The sequence below is a fragment of the Hesperophylax consimilis genome, chromosome 26 (assembly GCF_061612785.1).
Source record: "Hesperophylax consimilis isolate HC1 chromosome 26, BYU_Hcon_1.0, whole genome shotgun sequence".
Classification (NCBI taxonomy): Eukaryota; Metazoa; Arthropoda; class Insecta; order Trichoptera; family Limnephilidae; genus Hesperophylax; species Hesperophylax consimilis.
In genome coordinates, this window is record NC_142861.1 from 231,384 (window position 1) to 248,725 (window position 17,342).

The 17,342-nt window shown below is 34.4% G+C and overlaps 1 protein-coding gene across 1 annotated transcript; it reads left to right on the forward strand.

Annotated features, from left to right (window-relative positions):
* Nucleotides 1-4,354: 4,354 nt before the first annotated feature.
* Nucleotides 4,355-16,065, forward strand: LOC149410916 (serine protease inhibitor 3/4-like; the record flags this gene model as incomplete). The annotated part of the gene is made up of 7 exons (XM_089647598.1): nt 4,355-4,471; nt 6,657-6,806; nt 7,466-7,675; nt 9,479-9,577; nt 12,675-12,815; nt 14,739-14,948; nt 15,862-16,065. Coding segments are annotated over 7 exons (1,131 nt in total), but the record flags the coding sequence as incomplete, so codon positions are not given.
* Between the last annotated feature and the right edge of the window lie 1,277 nt (nt 16,066-17,342).

Sequence of the window (17,342 nt, forward strand, 5' to 3'; positions counted from 1 at the left end):
CCTGAGAGAAATAATTTCAGAGCCTATGTTATGATTTTTTGAGGAGAGGAGAGAACAAGCTGCTAAACTCAAGAACAAGTCGTAGAAGCGACCCGTTCTCAAGTAAATGTCAACCGTGCACGTATGTTGGGCGCGCGTTTGGAGTGTTTCCCGATTACGCACCGGAGCCAAAGGGATAACAATGACAAATTATTGTTATTAATTTTTTTTCCTGTATTCATTGATAATTTTATCACGGATTGTTTAATTATTGTAGGGAAAATCATAAAAGGTTCTATGCAAGGTCACTGCGGTCTCAACTCAAGGATGATGTTACCGATAATTAATTGTTTGAGTTAAAAACACCATTGTAATAGTAGCTTTTATGTTATTGTTTAATTTTTATACTTTAGATAAGGTTTCTGTTACTAACTACCAATACTTATACAGGTTTAGAATTAGACCGTTTTAACAAATAGCTGCAATTCATGAACTCGCGTTATTTCCAATTTCTCTAATTTCGCATTACATTTTTGTAAGATTTTGAAAATGAATTATTTTATTTATTTATTATTCATTAACGCCCTATCGGGCTTTTACAGGGTAAATTGACAGTTTATGTATGTACGTGTAACATAATACATGAATAATAGCATAACTAAATACAAAAAAGATAAAAATCAAATGCTAATAAAGTAATATTGTAAATAAAGCAAAGTTTCAAGTATAAAGTAAGTATGTACATTGTACATTCATATATGCATTTAATTATTCATGTTTGTTGCAAAACCAGTAAGACTGAAAACAGTAAAATAATTTACTCGTCAGATAAACAGAAAATAAATACATATAATATACTGATTATGTATTACAAAACAAATGTTTATAAAAAGAAGAAAAATAATGTCTGATGTATAAACTAATAAGTGATGGCAAAATACCAACGCCGTAATTAATATCGAATTTAAATAATAGTAAATCAAAGTATAATATACATATCAAGTATCATACAGTCATTAATATCCTAAAAAATAACAAATAAACTAAGGAGTATATGAGTTAAACGTTGGAAGGTATAGAGACAAAAGTTAGTATGATTTCTAGACAAATAACATACAATTTTTAAGAAATCCTCTATGCGGTTAGTGTAAAAAAAATACTATGTTACGATTAACCTAACAATATTTGAAAAACTCCTACTGCCGTCACTATACGAGGGAATCGTTGCTTGTGCAACAAGAAATAAAAACTATTGTACGTAAAATATTATAAATACTAGATCTCAGGTTCAATAACTTATCCAAAAACTACAAATACATTTGGGCAAAAAAGCTTCCTTTACTGTGGTACTAAACTCTACACCAAAATCCCACTCTCATTCAAAACTCACAACAATATTATAACATTTAAATCTCAAATAAAAGGCTGGATACAAAACATAGGGAGATCAGAAATAGATAATATTCTGACACCAACTACAGACTGAAACGAAACCAGTCAACTATATTAAAAAACACCAAGTAATATATTTATTAACTCTACTTAATTTATTTATAATTACTTCATTTAAATTAAATATCAATGTAATTGAAATCCTCAGCACGGGAGATCCCAGTGAGGATATCATCACTTTCTCTATTTGTAACTAAAGGGAAGATTATGAAATAACATTTTAGTTATATTATTATATCCTGTTTGTCCAGGGTATTTTTTGGTTGCACTTACCTACATTACTATAACCCATTTGAAAAGTTAACATGTTTGGTTTAGTGTCCAGGTTGTATGTTTACAAAAAGAAAGACATACATTTAATCGTTCCAATAAATCAATTTGATTTTAAGCAAGTACTGTGTACCACGTGTATACAGAAGACTTCTTTATCGGTTCCTAGAGATTTCAATGGGAACCATTATTTCTTGTTTTAGGTAGATACCGTAGTATACGTAAGAGTTCTTCATCGGTTCCTGGACATTTCAATGCGAACCCTTATTTCTTGTTTTAGGTAGGTACTGTGTACTACGTGTATACAGAAGACTTCTACATCGGTTCCTAGACATTTCAATGCGAACCCTTATTTCTTGTTTTAGGTAGGTACCGTGGTATACGTAAGAGTTCTTCATCAGTTCCTGGACATTTCAATGTGAACCCTTATTTCTTGTTTTAGGTAGGTACCGTGGTATACGTAAGACTTCTTCATCGGTTCCTGGACATTTCAATGCGAACCCTTATTTCTTGTTTTAGGTAAGTACCGTGGTATACGTAAGAGTTCTTCATCGGTTCCTGGACATTTTAATATGAACCCTTATTTCTTGTTTTAGGTAGGTACTGTGTACTACGTGTATACAGAAGACTTCTACATCGGTTCCTAGACATTTCAATGCGAACCCTTATTTCTTGTTTTAGGTAGGTACCGTGGTATACGTAAGAGTTCTTCATCAGTTCCTGGACATTTCAATGTGAACCCTTATTTCTTGTTTTAGGTAGGTACCGTGGTATACGTAAGACTTCTTCATCGGTTCCTGGACATTTCAATGCGAACCCTTATTTCTTGTTTTAGGTAAGTACCGTGGTATACGTAAGAGTTCTTCATCGGTTCCTGGACATTTTAATATGAACCCTTATTTCTTGTTTTAGTTAGGTACCGTGGTATACGTAAAACTTCTTCATCGGTTCCTGGACATTTCAATGCGAACCCTTATTTCTTGTTTTATGTAGGTACTGTGTACCACGTGTATACAGAAGACTTCTTCATCGGTTCCTAGACATTTCAATGCGAACCCTTATTTCTTGTTATAGGTAGGTACTGTGTACCACGTGTATACAGAAGACTTCTTTATCGGTTCCTGGACATTTCAAGGCGAACCCTTATTTCTTATTTTAGGTAGGTACCGTGGTGTACGTAAGAGTTCGTCATCGGTTCCTGGACATTTCAATACGAACCCTTATTTCTTCTTTTAGGTAGGTACCGTGGTATACGTAAGAGTTCTTAATCGTTTCGTAGACATTTCAATGTGAACCCTTATTTATTTGTTTTAGGTAGATACTGTGTATTGTTAAAAAAGATATAAATTATATTACATAATTTAACACTTTAAACTGATTTATTGATTACAATCTCTAGGATCGGGGGTTCAGGCCATCTCTTAAAGAACCATCAAAATGAAAACGCTTTATATAAGTCTGTTACCGATCATCTAGTGCTTCAAAAGGATCTCGATACACTAAATAACTGGTGTACTGTCAATGATATGCACTTAAATGTTGAAAAATGTTTCATTTTTAACTGCACTCGAAATAAGTTTATAAAGAATTTTTCCTATGTCATTAATAAGATTATTCTTAAGAAAGTGTCTTCTATAAGAGATCTAAGAATTACTCTTAATTCTAAATTCATATTTGATTTAAACATTAAGTCCAGATCACATAAAATGATGGGATTTATTCACAGAATAACTAAACCTTTCAAAGATCCTCAATCAATTCTAACCCTTTACTATGCCTTAATTAGAAGTAAACTTGAATATGGAAGCACTATTTGGAATCCACATTATTGGAAGTATGAAAACATTATAGAATCGGTTCAAAAAAATGCTTAGACTATTATCTTTCAAATCTGGACAACATGACCATCTTAGATCATACGACGCACGTCGTGAATACTTTAAGATTAATACACTTAAAATAAGAAGGCGATTGACTGACCTAATATGTTTGCATAAAATTATCCACGGCCATCTTGATACCTAATTAGGTCTTAGCAATATTGAAATAAATGTCCCCAATTCCCATTTTGAAGACACCATAGCATGCCTATTCCTCCCACTGCGGCGCAAGGTGATGAGTTAAGAGAGAGACCAGTTGGAGAGGTCAAATGGTCTCCCCAAACCAACCTCTTTTGGAGTTTTTCACATATAAATTTAAAAACTCTGGTGTTAGCTTGTTTAAAGAGCCAATAAAATTTTGAAGCTGAATAAATGCCTGATTCCAATTCTGAATGCTGTGATTTTAACAGAAGAAAGAATAAAAGGAGGCCATACAAGAGGTGTGCACGAATATCCAGGAGTTCAGTAAGAAGGACGGGCAAGTCTGCAGAGTCGTCCAACAAACCTGCAAGTGATAGGGGAGACGAGGAAAGGAGGTGAGGAAAAAAAGAACCACCTGTTCCATGCCTCATGCATGGCGTTATTCCAGAACGGTAAAATAATTGCACACGAAAAGCCAAAAATTCGGTTGCAAATATCAGCAAATCTGAAAATCTTCTCCGTATCCCTTTTGTAATATTATATTTTTGTTCTTTGTAAAGCGTTTAAAAAAGATATTCCTCCTTTTAGTCTGGATGCTGTGATTTTTATAATATAATTTAATTGATATTTTTTCAGTATTTTTCCTTGTCTTCTTTGTGAACCTTGCAACCAACAACGCTAACATACTGCCTGACTTAGAACATGAGTTATCTCAAAGCATCAACCACTTCTCCCAGGATTTATATAAGGTATTGTTTATGTAAGGGGCGGAAATAAAAAGGAAAAATGTAATAATATGCTTATACCAATTGTTTCCATTATAATTAAATAAATTATTAAAAAATTACAGCAAAAGAACACCGGGTTTACATCGGGAACTTTTGCCCCATCCTATACAAAAAATTAATATTTATAGATTTTTATATTTGAATGAATGAATGGAAACCTTCTAAGCGGAAATTAACCCATTTCCTGATATCTGATCCAGCTGAAACTAGGAATATAGAATCTCTGTCGGTGCATTCCATCAACTTTTGGTGGCAATCACCTACACACACAAAAACATATACGCATTTCTCTGAAATCGGATGACATTACAGCAGTTAATATACGAAACAAATGTTGATCCTACCCGACCGGCAGTGGTGAGGTCGGTGGGCTCCACCCTCGGGGTGGAGGGATCAATCCTCAGACAAAACAACCAACTTTATTTTATATGAGAAAGGCATTGTAAGTGCTAACTCTCTCATTAGATGGCGTCGAGACAAACATTAGTTTACCAAAAAAAAAATAATAATTAATATTTGACAAGTTCTAGTATTTCACCTAAAAATGTAGACAATTTGTCTCGACGCCATCTAATGAGAGAGTTAGCACTTACAATGCCTTTCTCATATAAAATAAAGTTGGTTGTTTTCAGGTGAAAAAATGTAACAAGCAGTAATTGTTGAATGAAACACTAGTATATATTGAATCATTTCGCGGGTAAGAGATAAGCCGCCATAGCTCAGTGGTCAGAGCTATCGACCGGAAATCGAAGGGACACGGGTTCGAGTCCCGTTGGCGTCATGTATCTTTTATCAGGAGATTTTTCAATGTGGATGAGTGTTTCAGGCGAATAATTATTGCTTGTAAAATAATTATAAATTATGCCATTAAAAATATCCAAGGGCCCGTTGCTTCACATCGGAACTCGAATAATTCATCAAATTTCAAAGTTTATTGGCTAATTTTCAAGTTCTTACAAACTTTAACCAGTTATTCCTTAGCACATTTGGATTAAAAAATATTATGAGCACTTTGCTGACCGGTAACATTTTTTTTCAATTAAAAACAAAAATAAATAAAAAAAATCCGACCGTCACTGTCATTGGCATTGTTTCTCGTGTTCAACAGCTGTTATTAGCAAGTATGTCAAAAAGCGTCTTCGCTCTTTCATACGCACTAAATAATAATAGTTAAAAATGAGACGAATGGTGCCGTGCCATTTCGTTGTGATTGTAAAAGCGCGCCGATGTAGGTACGTACATTATTCAACGAAACTCGAATAAAATATTGCCATATGGGTTTTCAAACTTTGATACAGGATTAAAAAGTGGTGACATGTGGTGAAAATATGAATAGTAATTTTTTTATTAAAAATATGTGTTACCGGACAGCAAAGTGCCCATAACAGTTTTTACTCCAAATGTCCTAAGGAATAAGCTGGTTAAAGTTTGTCGGGTACGTGCCGAATAATAATAATATATATATATAAATAGTTTATAAAATATATATAATTTAATATTATATTATATATATAATTAATAGTGTAATAATCATGTAACAAATTTTGTGCGAAAAATTATTAAAATACATTTCGCATATTTTCCTGTCTGTTGTAATGTTATCTAAAGACGAGCCATCTCATGGCAGTGACCTGTTCTGGAATGCCAAGTATGATCTGAATGCCATCTATGAGATATTTCATGGTGCAGAACTGTTCCGGAATACCAACTATGAGATATCTCATGGTAATAAACTGTTCCGGGATGCCAACTATGAGATATCTCATGTTAATGAACTATTCCGGAATGCCAACTGGGGAATATCTCGTGATACTGATGGATGTATGACATCTGCCCAAGCGATGGATACTGCAATGTCTCAAACCTTGGCTTAAGGAGGAGAAAGTGCAACAAGTATACCTTAATAACCCGTTAGTATAAAACTTTGGCCGTAAGTATATCAAATCATATATTTGTTCTACGTAGTGTAGGTACTACAGGATGATTAATTTAATTTTTTTTAGTGCTTGAAATCGAACGTTTCTAGACTTCGTTTGTCTAGCGATTTTATTTTTTTTATTAAAGCCCTTTTTCGGGGCTTTTTTTTAGCTGTAAACTCGTATGTATAGTGATATTGCGGGCAAATTATGGTTGTTTTGTATCGCAGGTGACATCCCAGCTTGAGGAACATGTCGGCAAAAACCTCATAATGTGCCCGCTGTCGGTGGAGATCGTGCTGGCCATGTTGTCCCTCGGCTCCGATGGAGACACCCTCGAGGAGCTGAACACCGCCCTGTACCTACCGAGCTCTGACTTTGTGAGTATCTGTGATGACAAATCAATATCGATGGCATAGTAGAGTGAAGTAATTTAAATAAACCCACATAAGCAGTTTTCAAATATTATTAAGTACATTCAATCATTGCTCATTCATGTCTTGCATTGACACCGATCTGAACTAATTGATTACTCGGCCTCCTCAGACCTATATCCTCGATCCGCAAAGAATGCTGGGCTGATGTAAGCGTAGTGAGTAGGTTTAAGAAAGGTAAGCTTTGATGGTTTGGGCATGTAGAGCGAATGAACGAAACGAATGTGAATGGTAGCAGAAGTTGAAGACGCCCAAGATCAAGTGAACCAGATCCTTGAGTCGGGCCATGTCAAGGGTCAGAATAATAGAAGATTTTTTGTATTTATGTGAATGAGGCAAGGAGTTTGTGCCAAGACCTAGTTGTTTAGAGGTCCGTCCTCTCTGCCTACCACAGCGGGGAAATGGCGTGATGGTTAGTTAGTCAGTTCTAGGCTTTATTATTATTATTATTTAATGAGCTCATCTCCACTTCTCTTTTTTTCCTTTAGTTCCTGTCTTCTCTCCGAATAAGAATCTAATCGAGTTTTGATTTACGTCTGTAGCACATGTTGTGGCTTGTCTTTTCTTGGCCGATCTGTAACTACTTGATAATTTGTTCGCTCCAGACTCGCGCCGCCTTCAAGCCCGCCATCGCCAAGTTGGCCTCCATGAAGGGCGTCACCCTGAACATGGCCAACAAGCTGTTCGTCAAGGAGGGTGAGATGTACGAGCTGGCCCCCGCCTTCAAGAAGGACGCCATTGAGATCTTCAACTCCGATGTGCAGAATGTCAACTTCCACCTGCCATTTAGCGCCGCTTACTTGATTAACCACTGGGTGAGAGAATTAGCTAATACATTATCTAAACCACTCACATTACTATTTAACCGTCTCTTGTCACTTGGACATTTTCCAGACCGCTGGAAATCTAGCTTCATTACATCGATCTACAAAAAAGGAGACGATACTGACATAGCTAATTATATTATCACCTCATTTGTATACAGTCAATACTGCCAAAGCTTTTTGAATCATTGGTCCTTGATGAAATCTATCCCAAATTAATAAAATTAATTAATCAAAAACAGCATGGTTTTATCAAAGGAAGATCCACCGCAACTAACTTAACGGTATTTCAAAACTTCATTATTCAATCATTTGCAGAAAATAAACAAGTCGACTGTATATATACAGACTTTTCGAAGACATTCGACAAAGTATCCCATAAACTACTAATCCAAAAACTATTTGCTCTAGGAATAAGGAATAACATGCTAAAATGGTTTAGTAGCAATTTGTCAAATCGTAAACTGTTCGTTAAAATAAAATCTTGGATATCGAAAGCTTTCCGGTCTACCAGTGGTCTACCGCAAGGTAGTCACCTTGGCCTGGTTTTGTTCCTCATTTTCATCAATGATATAACCAATTGCTTCAACGATGTCGAGGTTTTGAGATCTCTTTGCAGATGACATCAAACTATACAAGAAAATAACTGATAATCATTGCCATATACTACAGTCAAATATTAGTAAGTTTAGAGATTGGTGCGTTCAAAATAATTTATTTTTAAATGTAGTAAAGTGCAAAACCTTGACTTTCTTCAGAAACAAAAATCCTGTTTTATTCGAATATTCCATCGATAACATAGCTTTAGAAAGAGTCACGGTAATGAGAGATCTTGGAATTATTTTGGACGAAAAACTAAGTTTCACCATTCATATCCATCAAATAGTGAACAAAGGTATGAAAACACTAGGCTTCGTATTAAGAACAACTAAAAACTTTAATTCTTTACAAACCATTAAACTAATCTCTAGTAAGAAGTCTAATTGAATATAACTCAGTAGTTTGGTCTCCATCTTACAAAATTCACATTAACAACATTGAGCAAATACAAAAAAAAATTCTACGTTTTATAAATTTTAAATTAAATATCCCTGTCGAACACTTAAAATACAATTTCTTATTAAATACTCTAAAAATACATACATTAAAAGATAGACGTAAAATAAACGATTTAACGTTCTTATTCAATTTAAATTCGACTGTTGAGATCTCCTGCAACTTATAAACATACATACACCCACAGCAACAACACGACAAAATACAATATTCTACAGCAGCACACATAAGCGTAACTACATTGCCCACTCTCCGATACAACGACTTCACACCATGGGAAATCATTACTTGGGTGATGTTGACATATTCAATACCAACTTAGCAAGTTTTGTGGATCGTTTAAAACATTTATTTCAACAATACTCCTAAACACATCATGTAAACCTACAAATAGCTGTAATTTTCTGTTTTTGTTTCTTGTGTTTGTATGACTTGTTGCATAGCTTTTATCAAATGTAATTTTGTTCTTATTTTTTATGTTTCGTATCTGTCAAATTAAAATTATACTACGAACCATGTAAAAGCCCGCAAATGAAATGAATAAATAAATATACTTGTAGCTAATGTAATGTTAGTTTGTCAACATGATAGCACTTTATATTTTCATATATTACAATTATTGAGACCCTTACAGCCTACAGCGTTCAGCGCATCCAGATATTCTTGTAGGTGTCGGGTAATTAAAAAAAGCCAATTTGTTTCATTGGTTACTTGTAAAACGTATCTGTTTTTGTTTAGGTGGAGGATAAGACCAACAAGATGATCAAGGACATCATCAGCCCTGATGATTTGGACGATAGCACCCGTCTCGTGGTCATCAACGCCATCTACTTCAAGGTTCGTAAACTAACGTGATATCTACCTACAGCAGGCGCGGTCCGTGCTTTGAATTCACCGCGTCCCTTGTGTTCTAGATCTAGATTGTAGAGTCAAAAGCTTTGAACTTATTTTCTGTAGCCGTAAACCACTAATTTAAAAAATGACAAAATACATTTTCAATGCTCGAATAACTTCGAGTAAAAATGCACAGTGCGTAAAGACACAAACGACAGCGTCCTCGAAAGTTTAAATTTTTCGAACTTACGGTAATAAATAATAAATTTTTCACTTGTAGCAAACACTTCGTGGGTATACATAATTATAATAAATAAAATAAAACAAAATAACTAAAAGAACACTATATTAAAGTGGTATTCAAACAAATTTATTTTATTTTTAATATTATAAATAATAAATTCTTGTTTGAATTACGATTTGAAATATTAGAGTGACAATTATTTTCTCAACAAATTCTAGAGCGACTCTTTAAGTACAAGACATATATCAGTGTGTCAAACATTTTTTTGTACAGTATTAAAGTGATTTATTTTTGTAGTGATTTTATAGTAGTGATTTATTACCCATCTTAAAATTAAATACTCTATTCAGGATTTTACAGTAGTGATTTATTACACATTTTAAAATTAAATACTCTATTCATGATTTTATAGTAGTGATTTATTACACATTTTAAAATTAAATACTCTATTCATGATTTTATAGTAGTGATTTATTACACATTTTAAATTTAAATACTCTATTCATGATTTTATAGTAGTGATTTATTACACATCTTAAAATTAAATACTCTATTCACCTTACAAGTTTCCAAAGAGTATAATTCTTAACAAAACCGTACCATTCAAAAACACAGCAAAAATACATGTTGTAAATTCTGATTTGTAAAAAAACTTTGGGTCAACAAAACTACAAAACCTTAGGAACAAATTTCTTCAATAATTGCCAGAAAATATAATATCTTTGAATGCTAGATTCAAAGAATTCAAAACACGATTAAATAAATATACTGAAAACCTTAACTAAAAAAAAATAAAATAATATAAAAAATAAATAAAATAATAAAAATATTAAATAATATATTATTTTTGTATAATATTTTATAAATCCCAACCAGGAATTATTAGATTCCTGGTCAAATAAAATTTTACACGCAAAACACTTATCTAACAATTATCTCAATTCCGGAAACTATAGAACATATTATATCGGGATGTTCTATATTATCACCGTCCGACTATAAATTTAGGCACAATCAAGTTTTAAAAATAATTCACCAAAATTTGGTAACTAAACATAACTTAATTGACTGCCGTATACCATATTATGAATACGAACCAAATTCATTTTTAGAAAACGAATTTTATAAAATATATTATGATAAAACTATACTAACAGATCGAACGATTAGTCATAATAGACCCGATATAGTTTTACATGACAAAATTTAAAAAAAAACTTAAATCATTGATGTCGCTATTCCAAATTCCTGTAATATTCAAAAATCTGTTAGTGAAAAAATAAGAAAATACATAGATTTTGGAAATGATATAAAAAGAATTTGGCATTCTCAGACTATAAAAATATTGCCATTCGTTATTTCGGCTACTGGCATTATACCTAGCTCTCTCATTAAAAAATTTGGCGTATTAGATCTATCAAAAAATTTATACATAAAAATGCAAAAATCAGTCATTTTAAATACATGTAGGATAACGAAAGATTTTTTAAATATTTATGTTGAGGGATCAGTAGGATTTATAGGCCCTGTTAGGAGTTCTACCGAGCCGAACCCTCTGATATGAAAATATCTGGAGTCGATGAATTATTTTCCCATTTGATCTCTGGTGAGTTGACTTGTTGTTCTTGTATTGTTTCGTATTTATTTTTCTTATATAATGCACTTGCACAGTGTCGATTGACTAGATGATCATTTGTGGAAAAGTGTGTGGAAGGGTTTAGTTTTTCCTATGGGGAAGATTTAACTCGGACATAAAATCGTAAGTTAAAAAAAAATTGCAATAGCAATTGCTAGTTATGGGAGAACATTAAAAAAATATATAATTAATAATAATAAATAAATTAGTTAATTGACTAAATACCCAGTTAGACTCGAGAATAATTCTCCACTAACCGGGAATTGTGATTATTTTATTAGATGAAATATTTGTAACTGTAACTCATGTACTTGTCGTTTCTATAATATCATATAAAATAAAACATGGTAAAAAGAGTTAGAATGTGACTTCTAACTCAGCTGTGATTAAACTGTCACTTAATGACTTCTGACACTAAGGCTGGCCGCATACATACGTTTTTCGTATTCGATTTCCGAATTCGTTTTCCGTATTCGGACATCCGAATGCACGGAATCAGTAGAAAATACATTAACTGCCGCACACGTTCGTTTTAGTTCCGAACGGAACAAATTCCTTACGCACGTTCCGAATGCGAGCCGGCGCGTTCGGAGAAAACGAATGTAAAAAACCTAATAACGTCATGTGGAACGCAGCTCTTGCATACAGTTTGTTTGTGCCGACGCAAACGTACGGAAATTTCCATTCGTAATTCAGTGTTGCCAACGGATCTTGACCTAATATCGCCGTTTCTCATACATAAGGTAGCGTAAAGTAGCCGAATTTGCTGTTAGGTGGGACATGTTTAAAATTGATGTTTTTACGTGAAAATAAAAATTTCGTGGGGGGGGGGGGTGACTAGAGTATTTCAAAAAAATAAAATTTGTCCCCTGAAAATAAAAAAAAATCATGGGGGGGGTGGCTAGAGAATTTCGGGACATGTTTAAAATTGATGTTTTTGAAGTAGCTTAATTGGCGACCAGTCGCCTTTTAGATTTTTTCGGCGCCGATTCTTCTCGCTACGATATATCGCCCTTGTTGGCAACACTGGTTCTGACGTTTATACATTCCGAATGAAGAAAAACGAACGTTTGCGCTAGTCTCACGGAATTCCGAATACGGAAAACGAATTCGTAAATCGAATACGGAAAACGTATGTATGCGGCCAGCCTAAACTGACGATATGTGCTTTTGTTCTAGATTTAAAAATAATTCAATTGGTACATTTGTTTGTGTTGCAGGGCAGCTGGAAAGAGAAGTTCGATAAGTGCGATACCATGGAGAGAGACTTTTACCTCACCGACACCATCAAGAAACCCGTTAACATGATGCACAAGACTGCCCGCTTCTTTTACGAAGAAAACTCTGAATTGGACGCAAAGGTAATATTCCATATCTTATAGCGTCCGTGCTCCTTATACTTGAGCTGTTATTTAATGTGTGTTTCATCAGACTTTTCATCTTTAACTCAGCTTTTATTGCCTTCTAACAGCCGCACACGTCTCCTGAGGTGGCAGTGTCCTGTTAATAGTCCTATTAGTAGACTGTCAGTGAGTTTATTTCTATATTGAGTAGTCTTAAGGTATCTGATCATATCTACTTGCCATCAAGATGGTTTATTTGCACTGTTGTTTAATGTGTGTTTCATCTTAGATATAAGTCGTAAATTGACCGCCGAAGACTGTATATTGAAATCATCAGTAAAATTGGCTAAAGTAAGGCAGCACAGTCCATTGTGGGATTTGTCTTCGTTCATGCGGATCAGATCATTCTTGTAAACAAGCCTAAAATTTTGTTTTCCCGATTTGGGATTTGTATTTAAGTTTTTACTTATAGCCAGCAATTTGCGCACCATTGTAAAAATTAGCAGTAATTCTTAAGCAGACTTTGTTTTTGAGAATTTTTTTTTATTAATTTTTATTTAAGGTTATTAACAAAATCATGTGCGCTACCCGACTCACTAGACAATATCTGTTCTGAGCCGGGTAGCAGTATAATTACATATATTTTGTAGACAAATCAGGCTTAATAAAAATACAAAAAATAATGTAGATGTAAAATATGACTGAATAGTGATACTGCCTGTCTGATTCATTTATTAATAAATCACAGAAATTAATATGGTCCCGCCGCCTCCTACGCTCTGCGCAACTTAGTTTGTTTCCCTTGTCCTGATTGGCTGGTCTATTAATTTGAATGTCTATGGTTTTCTGGCATTCTCAGTAAAATTTTGCAAGCCTCATTTGCGACTTTTCTATGAAGAGAAACAGGGATTCGATGCCAAGAACATATTTGGATCGTTGAGCTTCTCAGTCATTTGCGACTTTTCTATGAAGAGAAACAGGGATTCGATGCCAAGAACATATTTGGATCGTTGGCTTCTCAGTCGATAGTATTTTGTAACTACAGCCACTCCTCCTTGGGCCTGAAATATCATTTCTTCTTTTTCAGTCGTTTCATTATTGGCGAGGATCAAAACCCTCACACTAATGTTCTCGGTCTAGCTATCTAAGGACAGAACATAGAAATATAAAACTAAAGTCCTACGCTGCGTGGAGAACTACAGACGTCGACGTTCCGGACGTCTCTAATACATAATCTCAGTCCAAATCATCGTTTATTCTCTTCTGCTTCTCCTGCTTTGTCGGTGACCACGGGCTTCTTCAACTTCTGCACTTCTTCTTGGATCCTGAAACATCATTTAAGTCTTCAGGCCTCTTGCAAATTCTGTCAATTCTGCAACGAAATCTAAATAAATAGAATAATTCTGAACGTATCCAAAAACTAAATTTTGTTTTTGAAAGGTGATGAAATACGCTTTCAAATTTTATTAAAGAACAAATCATTTTTAAACATGAAATCTTTGTACTCAAATATAAAAAAGTTTAAAAAATTGGCTCATATCCCTGTTTTGGTCTGAACATTCGAGCTAAAAGCACTAATCTCATATTTTTTTCAGAACCTGGAGGTTTCATAGAAGAGTACAATTATATTCTTCTGTGGTTAACTTCAATATAAATCGTGATGTTTTGTCTTTCTAACACCGTTTAGATAATATTTCTAACCATTGCATTATTGTAATCTCTTAATCTTAGATAAGATGTTAAATTTATTTATTATTAATTTATTACTTTCCTGAAAATTTATGGGGCCATCTCATTTGAATTTCGTAATCACGGTGAAACACAGTTTTGAACGGAAATATAAGCCGAAATCGGGCTTATATTTGGATCACGAAACACGCTAACAAGGCATTTCTTGTGCCATTTTTTTATTCTTTGGTTTAATGTAATATTAATCCACAGATATTGAAACTGCCTTACCGGGAGGAAGAGATGTCCATGGTCATCATCCTGCCCAACGCGGTCGATGGTCTGACTGCGCTGGAGGAGAAACTGGAGACGAGCACCAACCTGAAGTCACTGGTTCAAGACCTTCACGAAGTAGAGGTCGTTGTGGCCCTGCCCAAGTTCCGCATCGAGAGCACCATTAAACTCAATAACGTCCTGCCCAAGGTGAGATTTACTTTTTGTTCAGTTCACTTTCCATACCACTCAACCTCATCCCGAGGTGGGATTTGACCTCTTCCACTGGCTTGGATATCCTGCGATTGGCCAATTCTCAAGCAACAGTCTCGGCATACCTCTAGCCGTCCACTCAGCCATGATTTGTTGATACCTTCTAGTCCTTGATTATTCTAGTCAATGATGGCTTCATAATCTGTTAGATTCTCATGTTCGTGGTTCAATTTAATTCCGAATCCAAACCTTGCTTTAAATGTGTTTGCCATGATTGGTAAACACATCTGAGTAGTCAGATATTTCCTCTACTTTTTCACCATTCTCTTCCTCATTTTTCTTCCCCTCCCAACTCCCTTCTGCTTCACGACATACCCCATTTGGGGATGTCATAGTCCCACTAGCTCCTGTTATTGTTAAGAAACAGTTGGGATTCTATTGTATGTCCAAAGGTGAAAATTTTTTGCTTTGGAAGATATGCTATTTATGTTTTATCGATTTGGTGGTGCCTATCACCATGTGAGCTTTCACTACCATTTTCTAAGGTATATGACATTCATCAGAATTGTACTAACTTTATCTTTAATTCCTACCATCTCGTTCATGAGAATTGTAATAACTTTATCTTTAATTCCTACCATCTCTTTCATGAGAATTGTAATAACTTTATCTTTAATTCCTACCATCTCGTTCATGAGAATTGTACTAGCATAATCTTCACATTCCTACCACCTCGTTCATGAGAATTGTACTAACTTAACCATTTCATTACCACCTACTAATTCACGAGAATCGTACTAACATAAACTTTTCATTGAGACCTCAATTGAATTGTATTAACTTAGCATTAAACATTAACTAGCATTTTCATCCCCACCATTCATTAAAACAATTTATTAATTGCCACCAGCTGGGAATAAGCCGCATCTTCGACGACCGTGCAGAACTCGGAGGTCTCCTGGCCAACAATGAGTCTCTGGAGGTCTCCAAGGTCATCCAGAAGGCCTTCATCGAGGTGAACGAGGAGGGAACTGAAGCTGCCGCTGTCACCGGTAATACCAACGCAAGGGTCTCTTGTTCATTGTGTGTTATATTCCCTCGTGTTTTTTTATAAATTTCAGATGCTAATTTGGACAGAGTAAGTTAATTGTTGTCTTTGATTGATGTTAAATGTTAATTATTCTTATATGAGTGATTTTCATGAGAATCAAATGATTCTTATATCATTGATTTTCAGTGTAGAAAGGCTTGTTATGTTATATATGTGGAACCTCTGTTGTTTACCATCATGTTGATTGTTAGGTCCACAGGGACCTAAATTAGTGACCTAAATCACAGGATTTAGGGTGCTCTCCAATCCGTAAATCCGTGTTCAGTAGATATGGGGAGATGTTGATTAAAAACTCGAATAGTTACACGATGATTTCCATTTTATATTATATTGAGAATTATTTTACAAAAAACAATACGCGTTTTACGCGGGAAACGGTGGCAAAGAGAGAGTGTGACTGGTAGGGGCGAACGCTAGTGAATGAACGATAATTACATTACCACTAATCACAATCACTTTTTACTTTAAACTTTCAAAAAAACATTTATATAAAATTTAAATAATTCAACACTTTCACAAACACTGAAGTTAATTTCATCTTTGAACTGATTTGAAGTGATTTAAGAATTAGAACACTGAATTTAATATGTAGAAACTTCACCAGAAAGTCCTCGGAGGATCATTGCACTAATAACCTATAGCGACGTATCACGTGTTTATCTGCACTTCACTTCTCCACACAATTTCCGAAAAAACTGGCTAATAAAACATTTAAAATTAAATTAAGCACTTTTACTACACTGAATTGAAAATGTATGTTTGAGTTTTGAACAGTGGATATAAATGTATAATCAAAACTGAATTTAATTTTTTTAATTATCGTTATGGAGTTAACTCGTATACCTCCGCAACTTAACTCTCCTCCCGTTTTCCAAAATACTGTCTCGAATGATGCTCTCTACTACCTTCAATACCAATAGGGCATAAGTTAATTGCATAATATTGTTCTTAATCCACCCGAATATCTCCGTTGCTATTTTCTAATAATCATGTATTGTCCCTTATATAGATAACAGACATAGAATAAGTAAACACCTCATTCTTCCTTAGATTTCAGGCCCAGATTAGCACTCTCTAATTCTGTTTTCACAGAGTTTATTGTCCCTTATATAGATAACAGACATAGAATAAGTAAACACCTCATTCTTCCTTAGATTTCAGGCTCAGATCAGCACTCTCTAATTCTTTTTTCACAGAGTTTATTGTCCCTTATATAGATAACAGACATAGAATAAGTAAACACCTCATTCTTCTTTAGATTTCAGGCCCAGATCAGCACT